Below are 23,800 nucleotides of genomic sequence, written 5' to 3' on the forward strand. Positions count from 1 at the left end.
TGACATTGAAATGATGGCAAAAGTAACGTTAGCGCCGACACTTTGAAATAATCCGTCAACATCCGCTTTTTTTTCTTCTTTACAGTTTATAATGACGTAAGGCGTTTACAGTGGTGCATCATGGTCATTGTCGTTTACAAGCAGGTCAGCGGTTGTTTGTTTATTCAGGGCGGACCCTCTTTTCAGCAGGGACCAAGAATCTTCTTTTTAACATTTTTCGCCCATCGTCAATAATCAAAATGGAAACATGAAGAACTGAGAAGTGTAATAAAGTTGCAGCGCTATTATTATCCTGCACGTCGGCGGCTTCTGGGCAAGGTAAGACGACAGTTTGTTAATTTACGCTACCAAGATAGCAGAGTTAGCTAACATTGAGGTTATTTGTGTTTGTGACTCCTTCATCTTTTTGGCATTTATGGATGTTATTGTTTTACCCGAACTTGATATTTCAAGAGCCGAATACAGTTAACAGTATGAATCTATTAATTCAAGCTCTTCTGAATTTTGTAATAGCCTCCCTGCCGTGAGTGATTACGTGACCTAGTTTCTGTTCAGTAGACATTTACATTTACGTTAGCTAATATCAACATTTACTTTCATTTTGTGTTTAATTATTTTGCCTCAGCATATGTTTTTACACATTATTCACATTAGTAAGTTTATAATATTGTAACAACAGTGTTATGATCAAATAAGATCAGGAATTTGTAGGTTTTTGGGCGGTGGGGGGATCTTCCTGTGATGCCTGACACCCAGTAGGTGTGGTCTAGGAGACGACATTTATATGCCCTCTTGTCCTCACAATGTAACGTAGGGACACAGTTGTTTCCCTACTTTATACAGTTTATTGTATTGTATTGTATCTTGGATTGCAATGCAGAACCATTGAAATATGTTGTTTTCCAGGATGAGGAATCTTCAAGCCATTGACAGCTTGCTCTTGAAAGAGCTGAAGTCATGTTGTGCGAAAGAGTACAACTTTCTTCCCAGAGAGAATGGCCTGAAGCTGATGGAGTCGGCCTCCACAGAGGTAACCCACTGATCTGATTTAAAATTTTTATCTGTCTGTGCAGGCGTATGGGTTTGCTATAAATATATGATATTTCCCAATGATGTCTATCTAATATATAATGCTGCGTTTTCAGAATCACAGTGGAGTATCTGCGAAATGCAGAGACACCAGAGTGGAAGAACTGTGGGGCCTGACCAGTTTCTTTGGCTACAGCACCCAAACTTTTGTTCAAGCTGTCAATTTGCTTGACAGATTCCTCACCATTATGAAGGTAGGCATTTAACAAAGAATTCAAGTATAATATGTTGTTTCAAGTTACAACATGAAGCTGTATATTGTTTTGTTTTTTAACCCCAGTCTACATGTTTAATATCGCCTTCCTACCACCAGTAAGAAGAAAGCACGACAACAATGACCTCATTTGACCTTGAATCATGGGATGTTGACTCACACTTATCACTGATGTGTTGTTGTGATAGGTGCAGCCCAAACATTTGCCCTGTATTGGAGTCTGCTGTCTTCACATTGCAGCCAAAATGGTCGAGGAAGAGAGCAATGTCTCACCCACCCATGAACTCATTCGCATCAGCCAAAGCAAATTCACTGTGTCAGACCTCTGTCGTATGGAGAAGATCATCTCAGAGAAGCTCAGTGTGGAGCCTGAAGTAGTGACAGCCTTAACCTTTCTACACCTCTACTACTCAGCCTTCACATCCCTGTCTGCTGGAAGGTAAACATTTCATTTTCTTTTGCTTACTTTTGTTGTTATTGCTGATGCATTGCTCCTGTTTGCGTGGAGTTGGTCACTTAGATTCTGCTTTATGAGGTTTGTACTGGCGGATCACATTAGGATTCCCTCTATATTTTAAGGGAGGAGATCCCAGGCATTGTGAGACTGGAAGCCCAGCTAAAAGCCTGCTTATGCCGACTTGTTTTCTCTAAAGCAAAAGTAAGGATTGTTCTCAGGCGACAATTTCACAACATAGCAGCATTCACTTTGAGTCACGGGACTCATTAATCTGCTGTTTTTCTCGTTCACAGCCATCAGTGCTGGCGCTGTCCCTCATTGCTCAGGAGTTTGAAGCCCTCCGGTCCACCGCCTTGTTGAAGATTGTGCAGCAATTCCAAAGACATCTAAAGGTATAAAAAGAGTAGGGCTGCAACAACTGATTATTTTCTCAATTAATCAATATAGTTTGCTCTATAAAATGTCTGCATATAGTGAAACATGGCCATCACAAGTTATTAGAGACCATGATAATGTCTTCAAATGTCTTATTTTGTCCGACCGATAGTCAAAAACATGCTCAAGTTTTGTGTCTTTTCTTCTCTAATTCCAACATTTCTTTAGTTTGTATTATAAATATAAATACTTGTGTTGAAATTGTGCAATGTGGCATGACGGTGTCACTGCCTGATCACATATAGTATGGGGGTAAAAAAACAACAACACTTGACTTGTTGATGACAACAGATATTTTGCCTGTTCAGATGTCTGTTTGTCTTCGCAGGTCAGTGACAGCGAGCTGCTCCACTGGAAGGAACTTGTGGCCAAGTGCATGACTGAATACCACTCAAGCGAATGTAACAAACCAGACAACAAAAAGCTTGTTTGGATCGTGTCCAGGAGAACAGCACAGAATCTCCAGGCCAATCACTTCAGTGTACCTGGTCTGCCAACTATTCCCGAAGGGAGCTGGGACGAGAGTGAGAGGTTAATAGTCCAGTTTTTCCTTCATGCTTCCTTTCATCTGACTGAATATATACTGTGCTGTGATGGTGAGATATGGACAAAGTGGACTGATAGATAGATAGATAGATAGATAGATAGATAGATAGATAGATAGAGTCCTCAGATTCATGAGATTTTATGTAGTTTTAGAGTTGAACTGGATCCATGAATGGTTAAATATGTACTGGATAAGACAGTCTTACCAACCTAAGCCTTAATTTTATACAATAAGCTGATGGCTAGTCTTAATATATCAATTTGGCCTTTATTGTTGCCTTAGTTGAGATCACTCTAAACTAGACCTGCAGTTAACATTACTTTCTTCATTGATTAATCTATCAATTATTCTTTTGAGCTATCTTTTAGTCTATAAAATGTCAGAAAATAGCGCAGTCTGTCCATCACAGTTTCCCAGAATGCAAGCTGACGTCTTCAAATGTCTTGGTTTGTCTGACCAACAGTCCATTAAACAAAGATATTCACTTTACATTGATACAAAACAGCGAAAAGCAGCAGTTGTCACATCTGAAACCAGTGTATGTTTAATATATGATTTCAATAATTAATCAATTATCCAGAGTGTTGCAGATTAAAGGGGCATTCCAGCAATTTTGTACTGCACTTCCATAAAGTTGCGGGACTCATAAGAGATAGATTTTTTTTTTTTTTAAATGGTCAAACTGAAGCTGCAGATCCTCAAATACCCTGACTGTTACTTCCCAGTATGAGTCAAGCTACACACTTCTTATTTGTTTGCTTTCTGTTTTTCTGGGTTTTTAAAAAAATGTGGTGACTCTTCTCTAGACAAATGATGTAGTTGATCACCTCACGTCAATTTAGTTAAACTCTGATTCATATTATATCAATATTTTAATTTGATCTTCAGTATTTGGAGAAAGTAGCTAGTGAAGGCTACAATGAATTGAATGTACCAGATATATTTAATTAACATTTCTTGTATTATGCTGCTCAGGTTGTACTCACAGGTTGTACCTACACTAACTAGGCTGCTTCTGTAGGTTTCTTCCTTCTCAGCCAACAAAAGGTGATTAAAGATCTTTGAGTTGCAGTTATTTTAGCCGTTAGTTACTTACAAATGTTGAAAGGTAAACCTAATAGGATTCAAAAAGGGATTCAAAAGGATCAACATAGATTGATCCTACAACAGTAGTAGAATAGTGTAATAATAGGAGAATAGGTCATGATTATATGAGGGTGGATTAAGCACAGCAGAGTATTAACGGCCTCCTCTTCTCTCGTAGCGAGGACTCCTGTGAGGACATGAGCTGTGGAGAAGACAGCCCATGGGGCTCGCCAGGAAGTGACGGCGAAGGAGCCTTCTTCCCCTCCACCTTTCTCAACTGCAGAAAGTGACGAGTCCTCGTGCAGTAGCGACGGATGTGTATTGTAAACTGATTTAAGGTGGTCACCATGTTTCAGAGCAAACCTGTGTGTTTTACTTGTCAAACCGTGTGCAACGTAGGTGTGCCAAGTGGCAGGTTTCAGTCATTAAGTGCCTGTGTTAATTCAGTTTACTGTCTGTTTCTTTAATTAAAAAAAACAAACATATCGTAATAATACAAAATGGAAAATTGCAATATCTTGGCAGCTTGATGGCAATATATCTGAATGTCTTTTTCCAAGATGTTCTCTTTGTGTTTGTTTGTGTCCGAACTCGGCACATTCCAGGAAACATAGCAAAGCACAAAGGAGAATGTATGGATGTCAGTCATGAGGTATACTCACTGTTGAATACCAGCTAACATACTAGCACATCCTCAATCTTTTTAAGTTTTTATACTCAATACCACACATATATACAGTAGTCTGCAGATGTACGTTGAACACAATGTGACATATATGACATGTAGTGTGAAAATACCAGACTATAGGCATGGGCACATTGAAATATGTGATTATGAATGGATGTTGTTCATGTTTACCAAGATAAGCTTACTGTAAAAAAAAGTTTAAAAAAATGTACATAACATGTAAAAAATAAGAAAAAATTTTATGTTTTGTGAATGCTACATAATGTGTGTTGTATTTGAATAACATGTAGAATATGTTGGAAGGGTCAGAAAAAATCCTTTGAAAATAAAAAAAAAACCTGCTTTTTATTTACCACTTTTTTTTCTTTGTTTCAATTCAGAATCAGCTTTATTTGCCAAGTATGTGGACACACACAAGGAACATGAGTTTTAAGTTGCTCTCAATGTTACACGCAGTTCCGAGAACAATTTAGAGGAAGATAGAAATAGACATACAGCTAAAAACAGGGACAACAAAGCTGAACACAGATACGTAAAGGTAAACAGAACTACTGTGTACATACAAGTAGGTGAAAAAATAGGTGTATATATAAATATATATATAAAAAGCAACAATGAACAACACAGTATATATACAGGTCAAACTTTCTGTAAATTGTAAACAAATACAAATAGTGCAAAGGAATTAATATTGAATAGGTAATTAACATTACTTTATATACATGAAGTAAGTGGTTATATGCAGGTCTATATACAGTGTGCAATTCACATGTATTTTGAATTGTCCACTAGTGGTGAACATACAGTGCCTATAGTTATTTTAGAAAGCTGTGTTCACACTATTATTATTACTACTGTTATTAAAGTATTTAAACTGAATAGACCAGGTCAGAAAGAATATTATGCGTTCAATATGCATGTTTGCCCATTGAGACCAACCTGAAACTTTGATTTCTGGTTTACTTGAGTGGTTTTACTGAAGAACTGCAACATCAGCTGACTTCTCCACAGATAAAAATGTGTATGTGTATTCAAGACAAACCCAAACCACATATAATTACTGAAACAACAAAGATGCCGGTACAAAACACCTGCTTAAATAATGCATAACTATGCCACCAAATTAAAAACCACTAGAAGGTGCTAGTGTACAACTCAGTGTTGCTCTGGGTATATTAATGTTGTGTCAGGAATCTGATTGAGTTGTCAACATCACTAGAGATGGTTTCTGTTGACATGCAGCAACATATAGATTTTATGATAATAAAAACAGCTTCATATCTATCAAACTGTTAAAATGCATGGGTCTGACACACCCTTTTCTATGTACCCTGGATTTCAGCTAATTTGGTACATATATATATATATATAAATTCATGTATGAAGTAACAATCATTAATTGATGAGCCATTAATTGTTAAATAATCACATAAACATAGCAATGACCATTTCAGAAATTCATGATATATCCTGCATTAATTCATGTCACGAGTCATGCATTAGTTATGCTTTAATCATGTGTTTTGTAGCCAAATAATAAAATGTTACCAAGATGCCCACATGCAGTGGTGGAAGAAGTACTCTTTTACTTAAGTACAATACCACAGTGTGAAGCAAAAGTCACAGTAAAAGTGCATAAGTATTAGCATCACAACATATTTAAAGTACCAAAAGTAAAAGTACTCATTATGCAGAATTATATATATTATATTATTGGATTATAGTTATTGAGGCATTAATGTGTTCATCACTTTAATGTTGCAGCCGGTAAAGGTGCAGCTGATTTCAGCTTCATTATTGTTCATTGTCTCTCCATTGGACTGATCTGCAAATATTGCGCACCAAATCCTTGCAATATTTATTATATTTTATTATATATTACACTATACTCATACTATACTTTATATTCTGTGCTATATTGCTGTACTTTACTATATATTATGTTATACTGTATTACTACATTTCTCCTTATATCATGTTTTATATCCTATACTATATTCTACTATATCATGTTAATATGTTATACTGTTTAATTACATTATGTACTACATCCCATTTCTTTATTAATACAGACAAAGATCAGAGGGCACAGGTCAGGGGATTTGACTGTCTATTCCTCTGATCTTTCCTCCTCCATCTCTCTATTTCTATCCCATTCAGTTTATTTCTTTATGTATTATTATTTCCTTTATGTTGCAGAGAAGCCTGGCTCGGTGTGTGTGTGTGTGTGTGTGTGAGGTGGTGTAAGGTGGTGCTGCTGCTGGTGCTGCTGCTGCTGGTGGTGGTGGTGGTGGTGGTGGACGGGGCTTGTCTTTTATCTGGCTGCATGTTGACACGCATTTCTGCTCCATCTCCTTGATTAACCCGGCAGCCCGGAGGGGAGTCGCAGAGGCAGCGGCGGCAGCAGCAGCAGTCAGGGGGGCTGGGCAGGCAGGGAGGCAGAGGAATGAGAGCGGACCGAGCCGTGGCATCTTCACCATGCAGCCGACCACCACCAGCCGTCCATTTTATACGATTATATGAGCCGATGAGCGCCAGTTTGTCTGTGTCTTGCAGACAGGCGGTGTGCAGTCCCGGCGATGACAACATAGGCCAACGCCTCGCTGCAGCTACATACAGGGAATGAAAACGCTCCCAAGATGGTCCGCATCGCCAAAGCCCTGGGTTTGGTTATTCTGTGCGTCGCTGTGCTCATACTGTCGCTCATCAGCTATGTGTCCCTGAGAAAAGACAGCCTCTTCAGCTCCTCTAAATATTACATGGGGGGCCCGAGGATTATGTTTCATGCAGGATTTCGGTGAGTGATTTGGGTTTATTTTTTTCAGCAGAGATTGTAGGTACCAGGGCTGATGTAAATATAAACAGAGGAGTCAGGCCTAGTGGGCACGATTCAACCTGGATGTGATGCACAAGCTTCACACATCACTTTCCCTTCAGTTTGGGCCATATGCTTCCTGTCAATCAAACAAAGAGCTGTCCGAGATGCTGATGTTGTTGCCCTGGGCGATGCACGGCGTGATATACAGTACAGTACATACACATACTGTATCATCAGAATCAGAAGCATCAGCTGTTTGTACACATACAAGGAAATGTTCTGAAATGTACTTCAACACAGTTCCAGGAACAATTTACAGGAAGATAGAAATAGACGTACAGCTAAAACAGGGACAACAAAGCTGAACACAGACAGGTAAACATAAAAATGCAACTATAATGTAAGTGGGTGAAAAATATAGATGCGTAGATGCGTATATAAATAAATAAATAAATATATATATCGTGCTTAGATTTATATTTGACAACGATGATGATATGTACATGTATGTATTTAAACTATAAAATATATAATTTATAATTTGTAGGTACAGTGGATGTTTTAGTATTACAGGGTTTTGTTTTCTGACACTATATGACTATATGATATATGATTTAACTGTTCACCAACATCACATCCAGTTTTTGTGGCTCCAAAGACAGCGGTGGAAAGTAACTAAGTACATTTACTCAAGTATTGTACTTAAGTACAATTTTGAGGCTCTTGCACTTAACTTGAGTATTTCCATTCCATGTTTCTTTATACTTCTACTCTGCTCCATTTATCTGTTATAGTGAATAGTTAGTTTGAAAATCAAGATTTTACATGTACAAAAAGTATGATCAGCTGACAGTGGTGGAAAGTAGCTAAGTACATTTACTAAATTTTGAGGTATTTGTACTTTACTTGAATGTACCTTTTGTTTTTGCTGTTTTAATTCTACCACAATTCAGAGGCAACTATTGTACTTTTTACTCCTCTACATTTATTTGGTAACTTTAGTTACTTTGCAGATTCAAATTAATAATACAAAATATAATCAACAAGTAACTTATGATGTTTTATTATAGTTGTATTAATTTTCTCATGACCAAACACAGAGGGAACAAACACTGGACCCATTGTTGGCCAGATATGTTCACAGATATGAGCGTAATCAATATGCACCTGGAAGGAAAACAAAACAAAACAAAAAACACACATATCTACATGCAAAATAATTATAAAGGACACATGTGTACATATATGTATTAATATATATAAATTCACAAGCTACTCAGCAGCATATAAAGTAATTAAAATTAGCTCCACCTTTACCAGCTGCAACATTAAAGTGATGAACACATTAATGCATCAATAATTATAATCCAATAATAAAATATATATGGTTCTGAAATGGGCCATTCTGCCTAATAAGTACTTTTACCTTTGGTACTTTAAGTACATTTTGATGTTAATACTTAAGTAATATTTTGAATGCATGGCTTTTACTTCACACTGTGGTAATGCCACTTTTAGAGTACTTCTTCCACCACTGCATGTGGGCATCTTGGTAACACTTTATGATTAGGATACAAAACACATGATTAAAGCATAACTAATGCATGACTCGTGATGATTTCATGACATGAATAATTGCAGCATAAATCATGAATTCCTGATGGTTGTCGCTATAAATTTATGTGATTATTTAACACTTAATGGATGATCAGTTGATGATTGTACAGTTACTTCATACATTAATTTATATATATACCACATTACAACAACTGTGTATAATATAAACAAGTGAAAATTGGCTCCACGTCATCCAGCTAAAACATTAATTCCCCATCTGAGGAAGAAACTTAAATAGAGAATGGGTACTTCTTGTTGTAACTATAGGCTTTATTAATTGTTAATAAATCATTTACTAATTGGCTGTTTCTATTTGGTAATAATGCAGTTATAAATGTTGGTAATCTATTGTCTGCAAGGATTTTGAATCCATCTAATCTGTCGTTGTGAACGTCAGTAAATTGTCAATAAATGGATTTTGGTGCAGATCCAATGCAACCCTTTTCCAGAAGGTATAAGTGATAAAACTGTCCAACCAGTCAAAGCAGTTTTCCACAACCCAAAAGTTGTTGTTATTATTAAGTGATCTATAAAGCAGCTAGTCATCAGCTTCTAAACCATTTACTAAGGGATTCTTATTAGAATGTGGTACCAGATCAGATTAATAAATGAGAGCTGAATGAACTGGTGCAAACGGGTTCTAAACATGGAGAATCAGAATGAAAATCTGATGATTTCCAAAGATTATGTGACCAACATTAATGCTTGTTGGTAGCTATATGAAAAACTCCTTATCTTCTCAGAATAACCAGAACAGATCTGTGGATCTCTTGTTTAAATACCTCAGAAAACCATCTGAATATCTTTGAGATATGAGAGAGAAAACTTTCAGCTAGTTTACACGCAATGGTGTCTCAGAATGAATTTGTTATGTATGTTGTTCGCAGGTCTCAGTTTGCCATGAATTTCCTGGACCCCTCCTTCATCCCCTTAACTAATGCCCTGAATGAGGAGCTCCAAGGAAAACCGTCCAAATGGAAGTTCAACAAGACTGCTTTTTATCAGCAGAGGTAAGAGATTTTAATTCTCAACCAGTTTCTACTCCGTAAAGGTATCAGCCATCCAGGATAAACAGTAGGCAGGGTTTGCTCTGTCAAAGCTGAAGTCTGGGGAGCAAATAGGTCAATAAAGGGAATATGTTTCAGGGGAAAGAACAGTTCCCTGTTCTTCACCCCTACGGTGACACTGTTACTGGGTTTCTAGTATGTTAAAGAGCCTCAGCAAGTATTCAGATCCTTTACTCAACGAAAACTACTAATACCACACTGTTACAAGTTAATGTCCTGCAATGAAAATGTTACTTAAGTAAAAGTATGTAGGTATAATCAGGAAAATGTACTTAAAGTATTAAAAGTAAAAGTACTCAATGCAGAAAAATGTGACTGCTATACTATTATGTATTAGCAATTTGCAAACTGTATGCATGCACATGTTTAAAGGGCATACTTTTATACTTTTAACTTTTAACTCTTATGCTAGTACTTGTGTTTTGATGTAGTTTTTTGCACTATTCTTGTGTGTTTCGTTCGTGTAGTGCTGCTGTGACATGAGAATTTCCCCCTGGGGATAAATAAATTATCTATCTATTCTATCATTAGATTATTATTACTCATGCATTAATATAAAAGCAGGATTTTACTGTCGTAGATGGTTGAGGTGGAGCTATTTTTTAAACTATTTTGTATCAGACTGCAACTAATGATTATTTTCATTATGGATTAATCTGCTGATTATTTTCTCCATTAATCGATTGATTGTTTGGTTTGTAAAAACTCAGAAAATAGTGAGAAATACCATCACAATTACCCAGAGCGTTTTTGGACTGTTACAGAAGATTATGAAGCCACAAGGCAAATGAAAACAACTGATATAGAAAGACAGTCAAACAGATTGTCAAATAAAAAATTACACAAATAATGCATCCAGTGTACAGTCAACAGGAAGAAAGGGTCTACATATCAAACATTAATGCTCCTTCAAACAAAGGAAAAGGCTGAGCATGACTCGGGCCTGAAACTGGGTCCTGCCAACCTCTGACTGTATGTAACTACAGTTACATGTCATCAGTGTGAGGTGTTTAAAGTTTTCTAGCACTGTGTTTCTTATTTTGGCACTTAATACCTAATAACACTTCCGTTAGCAATGACCCAAATTTTCTAGAATGCCTTTAAAATCCCCAGAAAACAGGCATTAATCTGTTGCATTCGGCTGTTGGTTAAACGTATAGGTGGACAGCTCAGTAATTAGGGCTGCAACTTATTTTCATGATCGATCAATCTATCAGTTATTTTGCCCAGTGTAATGTCCCAGAGCCCAACGTGACGTCTTCAAATTGCTTCTTTTGTCCGCCCAACAGTCTAAACCCCAAAATTTGCGATGATATAAAACAGAGAAAAGCAGCATATCTTCACATTTGAGAAGCTGGAACTTTCATATGTTTGGCATTTTGCCTGAAAAATGATAAATCGATTAACAAAGTTGCTGATTGCATTTCTGCAAATCGACTAATCAAATACTAATCGTTTCAATAGCATATGTACTTATGCACCATGGCTTGTGGCTGGATCACATTTTTATTTGTTGAGGTCAAACATTTAAGATCCCCTATAGCTGCGTGTAACAGTGTTAAAGTGTTGGTCTTTTTTCAGGAAAGATATCTTCAACTACATCGACATTCCCACCAACTTCTCCCTCACAAAGAACAGCGTGCGTGTCGGCCAGCTGATGCACTTTGACTACTCCAGCCACAAGTATGTCTTCTCCATCAGCAACAACTTCAAGTCCCTGCTCCCAGACACCTCTCCCATCCACAACAAGCATTACAGCATATGCTCTGTGGTGGGCAACAGCGGCATCCTGACAGGCAGCCACTGCGGCCCAGAAATCGACCAGGCCGACTTTGTCTTCCGCTGCAACTTCGCCCCCACGGAGGTCTACTCCAAGGACGTGGGCAGGAAGACCAACCTGACCACCTTTAACCCCAGCATCCTGGAGAGGTACTACAATAACCTGCTGACCATTCAAGACAGGAATAATTTCTTCCTCAACCTGAAGAAGCTGGAGGGAGCCATCCTGTGGATCCCGGCCTTCTTCCTTCATACCTCAGCCACAGTAACCAGGACTCTGGTGGACTTCTTTGTGGAGCATAAGGGCCAGCTGAAGGTGGAACTGGCCTGGCCAGGAAACATCATGCACGATGTCAACAAGTAAGAGTGTTGATCTGATTGTTAGTTGAGATTTTGTCTACTGTAGTGACTTAGAAACAACTGATTTTGCAACCTGGTGTGAGTTTACAGTTCAGCAATTAAAAACGTACACATGGTGGATTTAACTTTACTTTAACTACTTAAATTTGATGATTTTTATGCCAACAAGATTATATGTAAAGACCTTCGGCTGAGTATCAATATTGTTGCTGATAGGCTACCTTATTTTGGGGAATATTAACATGTTCTAAATAACATACGGTCTGGAAGGTTTCCTGATTTGAATAAGACCCAATCTTGCCAAGCATTTGATACTTAAAACTTTTCGATATGCAATATTACAGACATATTTTGGTCGACACCAAATATTAGTAGTATTATGGTACGATACCCAGCTCTATAAGGACCAGTCTTAGTATTTCTCCAACATAATTTTATTCCTTGCAGTTGGAGAAGGCTCTGAAACAGCATTTAGACCGTCATCAGTTAAATCTGCATTAACTGATTTTTTGGCCACTTAGGGGCAGCGGAAACAAGCTGTAAACTCAACATTGACAAATTATTAATTAATTCCAATTATACATTAATTACAAATTAATGTAAGTCCAATATTCACTCTTCTTTTTGCTCTGTTTTTGGTCTCCACCAATTTGCTGTGGGAAATATCTGGCTCTTTAGCCGCTAAATGCTGCAGCTCTGGAAACAACGCCGATGAGAGCCTAAGGGCCGGAAAACTAGCTGAGACTAACTAGAGCTGAGAGGAAGTGCAGAGTTGGGTGATAATATCTGTGGGTTCGTCACTACAAGCGACCCCTTTCACATACACATAGTCATTTGATCAATTGTTAATATAATAATATGGATTATAGCAGCTTTAACTGAATACATAAAATATGAAAAATCCACATAACTAGGCAGGGGGCTTTGTGGGGACTCATGAACTCAGTATTTCTAAAATCCCTCTGTGGCCCTGAGTGTAATTTTTGCTGAAAATTATAAAACCATAATCACATACATTAACTGACAGGGAAAATTAAATAGACAAGATAGAGAGCATACAATCATAAGGGAAGTGGGATTATGTTGGGCTAGAGTGATGACGGACTAATCTTCTGCTCTCAGAAAAATCAGAGGTGGATTTAATTTCTGATTTTGGATGACTGACTTGTCGTGTCCCCTCACAGATACTGGAAGACTAAAAACCTTTCCCCCAAACGTCTCAGCACTGGAATCCTCATGTACACGCTGGCCTCCGCCATGTGCGACGAGATCCATCTCTACGGCTTCTGGCCCTTCGGCTGGGACCCCAATACTGGCAAGGATCTGCCTTACCACTACTACGACAAGAAAGGGACCAAATTCACCACCAAGTGGCAGGAGACCCACCAGCTGCCCAGCGAGTTCAAGCTGCTCTACAAGCTGCACAGGGAAGGCGTGATTAAACTCAGCCTGACACACTGCTCTTAGACGTACAATGATGCTGGATGAGTTGGATGGTGACTCCAGAGACTGTGACCCAGATACATCAGCTCAGCTCAAACTTCTGTTGTGACCCACAATGCATGATAAGTGTTAAGGTAATTTATGACACCCTCATTTTACAAACACACACTCACATCACACTGTAGTATCACATGACGCTGTCAGGCTTACTCGGGATGTAAATCACAGACTTATCACTTATTCGGTATATTGTTGTCTTCAGTAATACAGTTAGGACTTTTATGCTGCTCAGTTGCTTTCATTACTGTCCTTTGCATGGCTGCTGGCCGTGGCTAAACAGCTCGAACAGAACAAACTATTTTAACTGGAGTCCGCAGGGGAATCAGTTGTGGAAACACAAACAGTTAAACCTTCCAGTTCTGTTTAACACAGTATTGATTGATTAATCGCCTTTTACAACAGTATACTGATTCTGTACACTGAAATCACTGCCTAATCTCAGGGAAGGAGTTAGATCAGTGTTTTTTTGTAATCAGATTCAATGCCTCAAGAGAGGTGCAGTTCCTGTTTTCAGGCCTTTTTTCCCCCCCATGAGGTGTCCGATAATCTGCACTGCTCTGGAAGATGGTATTTGTTTACAAGACTGTACTCTATATATATATATATATATATATATAAATATAGTATATATACTTGTGTGTCGTCTTTTATTCTCTGTAGACAGTGTGACTGTCCACTTCAAATTTTGTTGAGATTCTTCAAATTTTTGGAATAATAATAAACATTCCAACAATAAGCCATAAATTCATGGACAGACGATAGTGTGTTGTCATTACAATACTGATTTTTAGAAAGTGGTATCGGCCTACATTAGGTTCTGAGACTATAAGACATTTGAAATATCTTCCAATAAGACTGCAAATCTATAGCCACGCTAGCAGCTACATTTGAGTCATGGAGCTTCGATTTTCCCAAAAAATAAATTCCTGGCGATCTTTGAAAAACCCAAAATGTCGTTTAATAACACTTAACACTGTTCTGAAGGTATTTCACGTGTATTATCTAGACTGCTGCACGATTAAAACGTTGTTTTTTTTTACCTGTTTCCAAAGTTGCTACTCTATTTCCTATTCAGGAAGCCATAAATGACATATCTCCTTGCTTTTTTACAACACAAGAGAAATATTAACACGTTATTTTGAAACGTACTTGAAAATGTGAAATAATAGACATTAACATCAATAATAGCTAAATGTAAATGATAGTAAAATTCTTTAATTTTGGCTCACATTGTAGAAACTGAGCAAGGACATTTCTTGAGTCTTTCTTTCTGGAAATACCTTCAGAACAGCAGTAAGTTTCGTTAAACAACCTTCTGGGTTTGTAAAAGATCGCAGGGTTTTTATTTTTCAGAAAATCAGATGCTTAGTTCTGTGACTCGAAATGAATGGCAATACATGAGAGTCACAAACTGGAGCTAAGGTTGCACAGGCTATTCGTAAATCCATCACTAAGTTTGTGTTTAGTCCTTTCTAAGTTCTAATTAAGTACTAGCTACTTTCAATCTAGGTAGTTAAAATCGGGTTGCAACCTCATGGATGACGACAAGACCTCAGGAAGTCACCCCGTAAAACCACAAATTGTCGTTTTTACACACGTTTTTCTTGTAGGCTACAGAAACAAACAAGATATAATATGTTAATATAATATGTTAATCAGTGAGTCGGATTTTGTTATCTTTGGACAGAGCCGGGCTAGCTGTTTCCTCAATTTCCAGTCTTTATGCTAAGCTAAGCTAACTGGCTGCCGGCTCCAGCTACATACTGAACGTAGAGACATGAGAGTGGATTGATCTTCTCAACTAACTCTCGCAGGAAAGCGAATAAGCGTATTTCCCAAACTGTTGAAGTATTCCTTCAAAACCCAATACTGTATCTTAGCAAGTAAAGACTTATTATTGTAAGCTGTAATATAACTTCCAAAGTAAAAGTTTTAGGGGGGCAACTGCCAATTCTTTGTTAATGTAGGTATGACTTTGTTTAATATGCATACACGGAGAAATATGTATGTTTCTGAGTCAAGCTTGTAGTGTTTATGCAGTTTAGCATGATTGGCAAATATCCGACTATGCTAACCGAACTGATGTTATTCGGTCATTTAGTCTAATGTTGCTGGCATGACATTTTGTAATTTGAGGTGTATTGTATTATTTTTGTAAAGTGCAATTTCAAATCTCCCAAGTTTACATTTTTACATGGTTCAAACGTGTCATTTGATCACATATTATTTTCTCTTTTATTCTTAAATCTAAACCGGTCATATGTTAGCAAGCTAACGTTAGCTTTGTCAGTTGTTTCAGTAGCGGTGCAACAGTTACACCTGACAGTTTGGTAGGTGTAACTTAACCTAAAGGTTAAAAAGTAAGCTGTGTAATGTGTGTAACTGTGCGAATGTGATCAGGGCGTTCCTGCAAAAGAGTGGCTTCCTCTCATTGAAACTTCCCTGAATAAATAATGGTAAAAAAACAAACAAAAAACGAACAACAACCAACAACCAATATTTATGTAAGAACTAGTTTTAACGTAGTGGTGAGTAAATCTCCACTTAGTGAACACAAGCTAAGTTTGAACTTGCAAACAGCTGCAACTGGCCTTAGAAAACAAAACTGCTGAATCAATGAAAACTAGAGAGACAATTTTACAACTTACAAAAAAATGTAAGTTTGACCAGAGGGCTCCAGACTAAGACCATCTTGTGACCTAAATAATGGCGCTAGCGTGGCTAAAAATATCAGGAAATACAACATTTTGGACACAGTTTCTTCAATTATTTATATACCAACAACTGATCTTGAAGTTTACCACTATTTCAATTAAATACTAAAGAAGAGAATACACTATTTATTGTAGAGCTTTTGTTGACTGGGGGAAATTATTTATTCATCATGTAACCATATCAATTCCAGTATTTGTGACATAAAACAGAGAAATTAATGAATGTTACTGCATCTTGTATAAAGAGCATGATCCATTTAAATGGCATCGCATGTAAGGCACTAACAAATCTTTCAGGCTAGTTTTATACAACCTTTTTGAAGATTGTTTTGAGGGTAAAATTTTGTTCTTTGCTATTGTTTGTATTCCTGATGGCGTATTCCTTACGAATACCACCAGTGTCTTTGTATGAGAGATGTTTGAAGGCTAAAAAAAAGAACCCTACTGCTATATTCCACATGGGACCAAACCTCTACAAATCAACTTAAAAATGAACAAGCTTTATTTTTTGTAACTGTAGATAAACTTGGGTTCTCAAAAACAGTCCACCCTATCATGCCAGACTGAAGCAGACTGGTAGATATGGGGTTCAGGATGACTGGGTGCGAACACTGACAGCTGGCCATATGACTATCTCATGACTGCAACATGTGCTCCCTTTTTCAAATTTGCTGAGGTTCAATACACAGAGCAATGCAGTCATTCACACTTACCAGAAGTAGTGTGTGCTTTTGTGCTCAATCAGATTTAGCATGGTAGGCATTTGCTTTCCATCCTGTCCCACACAAAGCGTTTTTTTGTCTGTCTCCTTGGGCAAGATGAACATTTCAGATAGTTAACGTTTGTGTTTCGTCTCCAAATCGCAGTGCAGTCACCACAATGACCATGAAAACACATATCTGTTGAAAAAAGTTTGAATAGCTTAATTTTAGGCCATTTAATTGATGTCATAGTTTAGTATAGTCCCTTCATTAGGAATGTTTTGTAGGTACACCAAAGACCATGTGTTCAAAGGAGAAATGTTACTTTAGCTTGATACATATTTATTCGGGATTTTGGAGTATTATTGTAGAATAAGTGGAATATCCCTTTTTTTGATGTTAAATTTGATGTTGAATATCACTTTTTGTGGCACAAAAATCATTTAAAACTCCTGCTTTTTTGGCTTCAGCCAAAGTAATGTGGTGGAATTTATTTGTGACTCCATGAATGTCCTCCTATAGATCAGTTTGTTTGAAAAATCCACTGGCGCTGACATGAATGCTGGACATTTTCCTTCTCCAAAAAAGTTTTGTCTTCATTTTCAAAATCAATGTGTAGAATGTGTGTAAACGATAATAATGATGCTAACTAAGTCTGTGAGGATTGTAATTCCAGTCAGAATAACAGTATATCTTTTTGTGCATTACATTCAAATGACAAGACAGTGACATAACCTAAACATGAAATGTCTTTATTCCAAATGCAGCACTATACAGGATTCGTTCCAACAACCCTTTAACATTCCTGTACTTGTGTTCGATGTGCATGGCAACTTTGTTCCATAATGCATAAAAAAGTTTGGCTGCTTATGTACATGTCGTATAAAAGTCATAAATCATGTAAGGGACTTTGCTATCTTGGTTGTTCTAACAAAAACGATCATCCATATAAGAAGCGTAACCATGTCTTAAATGTTTTTTGATTATACTTCATGATAAATATACGTTATGTGCCTGCATATTCCTTCCATCAATGCCTAAATGTGTCAAATAAAAACAGTATTTTTCTCTGATATGACCCATTTTTCTCTGATATGACCCACTTTTTTCCCCACAACCACTTGGTGTCTTTAAAACACAATAACTATATTCAGTTATTATATACAAATTCTTGTACTCCTCCTCTCCCTCCTCTTTCTCACGTAACAATGTACAGGCTGTAAATAAATAACATTACAGACAGCAAATACCAAAAGAGGAAGTCACATTGTAGTAAGAATATTGCTTTAAAAGGGACAGTTCACCCCAAAATCTATTTTTTTCCTCTTACCTGTAGTGCTATTTATCCATCTAGATTGTTTTGGTGTGAGTTGCCAAGTTTTAGAGATATCGGCCGTAGAGATGTCTGCCTTTTTTGAATATAATGAAACTATATGGCACTCGGCTTGTGGTGCTCAAAACAGCAAAAAAAAATACATTTGAAAAACTCAACAGCAATGTCTCTTTCCAGAAATCATGACCCGGTTACTCAAGATAATCCACAGACCTTGTTGTGAGCAGTTTCATGTAGGAACTATAAGTAGAAAGAAAATAGTTCCTACATGAAACGGCTCACAACAAATCTGTGGATTATCTTGATCATGATTTCTGGAAAGAGGCATTGCTGTTGAGTTTTTCAAATGTGTTTTTTTTGGCATGTTGAGCACCACAAGCCGAGTGCCATATAGTCCCATTATATTAAAAAAAGGCAGACATCTCTATGGCCAACATCTCCAAAACTCTGCAACACACACCAAAACAATCTAGAGGGATAAATAGCACTACAGGTAAGTGGAAAAATATGTATTTTTGATTTTGGGGTGAACTGTCCCTTTAAGTGAAATGGGCCAGATTTCCAAAGCACTAGTCCTCTCAAGTATGGATCATATTTTAATTGATTTTACAATCTCAAATGATCTTCTGCCTCACCTAGCAGGCACCCTAGTCAAGCAGAAAACTGTAGCATTTAAAAAATGCAGTGTTAATTGGGGCGAATATGAAAAGAGTGGCTGCTGGTGGCAACATCAGCAGGCACACCTCCTCCTGACAGGGGCCTCCTCCACTTCATGGCTGGCGACGGGGCTGCCGTTGGGTTCAGAGCTGTGGCCCCCGTAAGTGCTCTGCTCCATCCTCTTCATCACCAGGTCCAGCAGGGCAGTCACTGCCTGGTTCACATCAACACCCGTCATTGCACTCGTCTCAAAGTAGGGGATGCTGACGAGAACAGAGAGAGCAGTTTTCTATGAAACAGTTAGCGGGGGCATGGATCAAAACATAAGCTGACTTTTAGTGACCATATTGTGTGCATGTGTTTGTTTGTTAAATCGATGTTTTGACTCCTAAAAGAGTAAAATCTACTTGATGAAGAGGTACAAAAGTCTAAAAAGTTAAACAAGATGTATTTTCTTCTTTTCAATTCTTCTTTTAATCTCATGACCCCCAAACATGTATCTCGCGACCCCTTGGGGGGGCCCTAACGCATTGGTTGGAAACCACTGTGCTGAATAAAATTGAATCCCCAGGAGGAAGATCAGTGGAGCAGGGTTGAAAACAGCTCACTAGCACCATCCTGTGGTCTACTGGTGCAAGAAGCATATTTAGTACTTGGTCATCTACAGCGTGTTGACAAAATGTTGTAAACACTTTATTAAATGAGAGTACGACACTCAAGTAATATTACAGACACACGTGAAAATGTCTAAGCTAAATTATTTAATTATTTAAATCATGATAACATGTTACAAACACAAACTGAATCAACAAAAAGTTGAAACAGACCAAACCAGACGTGCAGTGGGGGGAGACAAGGTAAAGACACCATGTGTGATCCAAATGTAAACAAAAGGAGAGCCCCATCACCAAAATTCAAAGTGCAAAACTGGAAACTGCGATCACACTCACACAGGGCTGCAACTGATGCTTATTTTCATTATCCATTAATCTGTTAATTATTTTCTTGATGAATCGATGAATCCTTTAATTCCCTTTAAAATAAGAAAGTAGTAAAAACCAATAATATTTAGTTTAATATCATAAAAGAAAATCTGCAAAAATCTTTTCATTTAAGGAGCTGTGGCCATTGAATTTTGGGCATTTTAGTTTAAATAGTTACTTAAAGATTGTCGATCAATTAATTGACTCATCGTTGCAGCTCTACATTCACATTTATTGACAGATTTTTAGTACGAGGACATTAGATACGTCTAAATTTAAGTTATTAATCCCTGACACAGTAAAATGTTTTTATTATTATTATTAGCATTTGATTCCTGTTTTCTACTAAAAACTTATCCTATTCTATTCTATTACTTATGTAATGCCTCACCCGTATCTGTCTGCCAGATCTCTGGCCTGTCTGGCGTGAACATCCCTCACGTCTTGGAGGTCTGCCTTGGTGCCCACCAACACGATGTCTGGACTATCACAGTACGCGTTGGCCTGTAGCTGACCTGAGGCAACACAGAGGAAGTCATTTAAACCCATGTCATGCAAATAGACACGCATGAGCAAACTCGAAACTCTGTTGAGAAATTCCCTTACTCAAGGTTAAAAAGGCAGCTTTGCATCTCACTCTTAGTGGCAGCAGGAGAGAAAACATTGATCCAAAATAGTAATGATCTGAAGCAGAGCAGGCTGCTGAGATGACACATACTCATCCAGTTCCTGACGTTGAGGAAACTTTGCTGATTGGTCAAGTCGAACATCAGCAGGAAGCCCATGGCGTCTCTGAAGAAAGCTGTAGTGAGGCTGCGGAACCTGAAAACAGATGGACAACTTTTGTTGTTGAGTATAAAACTCCCATGCGTAGCTTTTTAGCCGTGCTAGCAGTTGGTCAGTCCACTGAAATATCAACTGTTCCTCGCCGTGATGTTTTGTGCAGACATTCATGCTCCCCAGAAGATGAATCCTACTGACGTTGGTGATCCCGTCTTCTCTAGCGCCACCAGCAGGTTGACACTTGTACCTTTTACAGAAATATATCTACAACTATTGTATAGATTGACACAAAAGTTTGTACAGACGTTCATGCTCCCAAGAAGATGAATCCTACTAACTTTGGCGTTCTCCTAACTTTTGCTCGAGCACCCCCATGAGGTTGAGATTTGTGGTTTTGAGTGAAACGTCTCAAGAACTGTTGGATGGCTCACCATGAAATTTACTACACACATTCATGTTCCCCTCAGGATGAACTGTAAATACTTTGGTGATCCCTTAACTTTTAATCTTTCCTCTGTTTAATGCTAATTAGGAAATGTCGGCATTCTAACACACGTAGCTCAAAGCACCGCTGTGCCAAGTCTCACAGAGCTGCTAGCATGGCTGGAGACTCTTCCTCTAGTTTTTTTGATAATGGCATTTTTCAATTTATTATGATTGGTTTTTGTTTGTAGAAAAATGTGCCAATCCTGATTAAATAAATTGCTTGCTTTCATCCCATTTATTCTCAGTGTCCCCAGGTTTGAATTTGTTTGTGGTAGGGAGTGACAGCGAACACTGCTGTTAGCGCAAAAGCTAGAAATGTTCAACTCCTCCACATTGGGCCTTTAAACCAACATGTGTAAATGTAAAATATATTGAGAACATGAGGTTAGATTTACCTCTCTTGTCCCGCTGTGTCCCACAGCTGAAGGTGGACTTTGAAGTTCCTCTCGGTCGTCCCATCAGCACCTGTCCCTGTGTACATCTGAACCAAACCACAAACCATGATAATCCCCCCAACCTCTGAGCTGAGTTACATATATTTTAAGTGAAGAAGCACACAGTGAAGACAGCATTTGAGGCCTTGTATGTGTCCACCAAAACATATTAGGTACTAAGCATCACTCACCACTCTCTTTTCCCTGAAGTCAATGCCCACTGTGGTTGTGAACTTGCGGTTGAACTTGTTGTCGGTGTACCTGTAGAGGAAGGTGGTCTTTCCCACCCCGGAGTCCCCCAGTGCCAGCAGCTTGATCAGATAGTCATAGTCCCCGTCAACCATTGTGCAGCTGAGTGCTCAACCTGCCACAGAGTTGAACTCACAGTACAATGCTATGCTGGTTTGATGTATCATGTACCAAACCACAAGAGTTTAGAAAAATTTAGCAAGTGGGTTAGGCTACGTAAATACTTTTAAAGTGAGTAAACAAGAAAAGAGAGATGAAATAGTTCCACCTAAGCTGCAGTTTTCAGTCTGAGGGCGCAGGACCATCACACAGGCTTAGCAGGACGTCATACCTCCCCACTCATTAGGCACTGATCAGAGAGGGGCTAGCACATGACTGGAGCTGGCTTCCACATGAGCAGTCAAATGCCTCGCCAGAGTTTTCTCAGACTTTGCTGAGTGAAAAAACACAGATTGTTTGGCAGACAGAACTCCTTTTATTGACTATGAAGGGCTTTGGGCAGACAGCTCAACATGGCATGACGCCACTCAGGTCACTGCAATGCTTCGGTTACATCAGGCAGGCCAATAAAGGCAGCGTGGAAAATCACATTTGGTTATGTAAGAGATGGTTGAGAGCACAAACAATCCGGAAGAATACCATTTATTTTCTTTAGCGTATTTTAAAAATCCTACTTGCTGCCAAAATTTTAGGGTGTGGTGCACCGCAGCAGTGACAGGACATGGGACTACCATGAAATCTGGAGTGATTTCCCATGTGTATGATTAATGGTATTGGGTTCTTTGCAATCAGCAGAGTGAGAGGCTGAGTAAGCAACCCTCTAACCCAGTGGTTCCCAACCTTTTTTGTCTGACGTACCCCCACAGCCCTATCAGATGGGATGGCTTTATGATATTGTTCAATGGTATTTTTTAGTAGTTTTGGCCAAGTTTGCATTTGTACGTCTGCCATTTGGAGTGACAGAAAGTGGTTGTTTCAACCATTTACAGTAACTTTACTTTTAGCTTTTTGTTGTCTTCTTACTGACTAGTTTTTCTGCAGTCTTAATCAACTTACAGTTGACTCAGGTTGGTGGAAAACTGAGGCATGTCTTGTACAAACTACCATAGTTGGAAAGTTATTGTGACAATAACTATAAAGATCACCATCACACATTTGTAATCTTACTTGTTTGTTTTTCTCTTAAACACAAATATGTGGATATATATCATCAAATCACAATTTCTATTTTTTCAAATTAGCTGAGCTTCACAATTTTTCCACATACCCCCTGGTAACTGCAGAAGTACCCCTTGAGGTACAAGTACCAATGGTTGGGAATCACTGCACTAACCTACAGCAGTCTCTGTGTTTATTATCTTGGGGATTTCCTAAAATACCCACAGACTCAAATACGCACTGGCACAGTTTCACAGTCCCCTTAAAATGACAACAAAGTAAAGTACCTTACCAATCTATCTGCAGGAAGTGCCAACGTCCATTCAGAGGTCCTTCAACTCGTCCTGATTAAATAAAATAATCACTATCATGATGCAATGGCACATCTTGAACCATCCCCCCTTCTTACATGTGATCCAGGGAGGAGTTTCATGCCAGCAAGAACCAAGCGGGGCTGTGCTTACAGATCTTGTGTTTTCTGGTATTTCTTATGAGGAAAAAAAAAGGCTCTTTGAAAACTGGATTGTGTCCCTTGTCGACGAATAATGTGTGCCACTGTGGATTTCAGTGGAAATCGTCCAACCATGGACCGGGCCCCACTTCTACAGGCTCAGCGAAGTAATCCTGCTTCTCTAAACAATG

General features: G+C 38.3%; 3 protein-coding genes across 4 annotated transcripts; 2 read left to right on the top strand and 1 right to left on the bottom strand.

Annotated features, from left to right (window-relative positions):
- The first annotated feature begins 178 nt into the window (after positions 1-178).
- Positions 179-4,868, top strand: LOC122875838 (cyclin-G2-like). The gene is made up of 8 exons (XM_044195393.1): positions 179-318; positions 907-1,030; positions 1,146-1,283; positions 1,492-1,742; positions 1,883-1,961; positions 2,054-2,152; positions 2,524-2,726; positions 4,007-4,868. Exons 2-8 carry the CDS (start codon positions 908-910, stop codon positions 4,116-4,118), a joined length of 1,005 nt encoding a protein of 334 aa, XP_044051328.1. The 5' UTR covers positions 179-318; position 907; the 3' UTR covers positions 4,119-4,868.
- Positions 4,869-6,762: 1,894 nt separating this feature from the next.
- Positions 6,763-18,148, top strand: LOC122875840 (sia-alpha-2,3-Gal-beta-1,4-GlcNAc-R:alpha 2,8-sialyltransferase-like). The gene is made up of 4 exons (XM_044195397.1): positions 6,763-7,313; positions 9,839-9,961; positions 11,600-12,157; positions 13,342-18,148. Exons 1-4 carry the CDS (start codon positions 7,156-7,158, stop codon positions 13,622-13,624), a joined length of 1,122 nt encoding a protein of 373 aa, XP_044051332.1. The 5' UTR covers positions 6,763-7,155; the 3' UTR covers positions 13,625-18,148.
- Positions 18,149-18,827: 679 nt separating this feature from the next.
- On the bottom strand, positions 18,828-23,699 carry LOC122875843 (ras-related protein Rab-27B-like). 2 transcript variants are annotated; one of them, XM_044195405.1, is made up of 6 exons: positions 23,451-23,699; positions 21,943-22,115; positions 21,713-21,798; positions 20,767-20,870; positions 20,440-20,563; positions 18,828-19,328 (listed from the first exon to the last, which is right to left on the bottom strand). In XM_044195405.1, exons 2-6 carry the CDS (start codon positions 22,093-22,095, stop codon positions 19,139-19,141), a joined length of 657 nt encoding a protein of 218 aa, XP_044051340.1. In that variant the 5' UTR covers positions 22,096-22,115; positions 23,451-23,699; the 3' UTR covers positions 18,828-19,138. The 2 variants fall into 2 exon arrangements, with proteins under 2 accessions (XP_044051340.1, XP_044051341.1); XM_044195406.1 differs by lacking the exon at positions 23,451-23,699 and adding an exon at positions 22,269-23,432.
- Positions 23,700-23,800: the final 101 nt, after the last annotated feature.

Source organism: Siniperca chuatsi, linkage group LG5 (genome assembly GCF_020085105.1).
Source record: "Siniperca chuatsi isolate FFG_IHB_CAS linkage group LG5, ASM2008510v1, whole genome shotgun sequence".
Taxonomy (NCBI): domain Eukaryota; kingdom Metazoa; phylum Chordata; class Actinopteri; order Centrarchiformes; family Sinipercidae; genus Siniperca; species Siniperca chuatsi.

Excerpts from the sequence above, each read along its gene's own strand:
- LOC122875838 (XM_044195393.1), top strand. The coding sequence starts at position 908 with ATGAGGAATCTTCAAGCCATTGACAGCTTGCTCTTGAAAGAGCTGAAG. Across the intron at positions 1,031-1,145 it reads TGGAGTCGGCCTCCACAGAG|AATCACAGTGGAGTATCTGC; the intron begins GTAACCCACTGA and ends CTGCGTTTTCAG. Across the intron at positions 1,962-2,053 it reads TTGTTTTCTCTAAAGCAAAA|CCATCAGTGCTGGCGCTGTC; the intron begins GTAAGGATTGTT and ends TCTCGTTCACAG.
- LOC122875840 (XM_044195397.1), top strand. The coding sequence starts at position 7,156 with ATGGTCCGCATCGCCAAAGCCCTGGGTTTGGTTATTCTGTGCGTCGCT. Across the intron at positions 9,962-11,599 it reads ACTGCTTTTTATCAGCAGAG|GAAAGATATCTTCAACTACA; the intron begins GTAAGAGATTTT and ends GTCTTTTTTCAG. Across the intron at positions 12,158-13,341 it reads ATCATGCACGATGTCAACAA|ATACTGGAAGACTAAAAACC; the intron begins GTAAGAGTGTTG and ends GTCCCCTCACAG.
- LOC122875843 (XM_044195405.1), bottom strand. The coding sequence starts at position 22,095 with ATGGTTGACGGGGACTATGACTATCTGATCAAGCTGCTGGCACTGGGG. Across the intron at positions 20,564-20,766 it reads CAACGTCAGGAACTGGATGA|GTCAGCTACAGGCCAACGCG; the intron begins GTATGTGTCATC and ends GTGTTGCCTCAG. Across the intron at positions 19,329-20,439 it reads GATCTGGCAGACAGATACGG|CATCCCCTACTTTGAGACGA; the intron begins GTGAGGCATTAC and ends TGTTCTCGTCAG.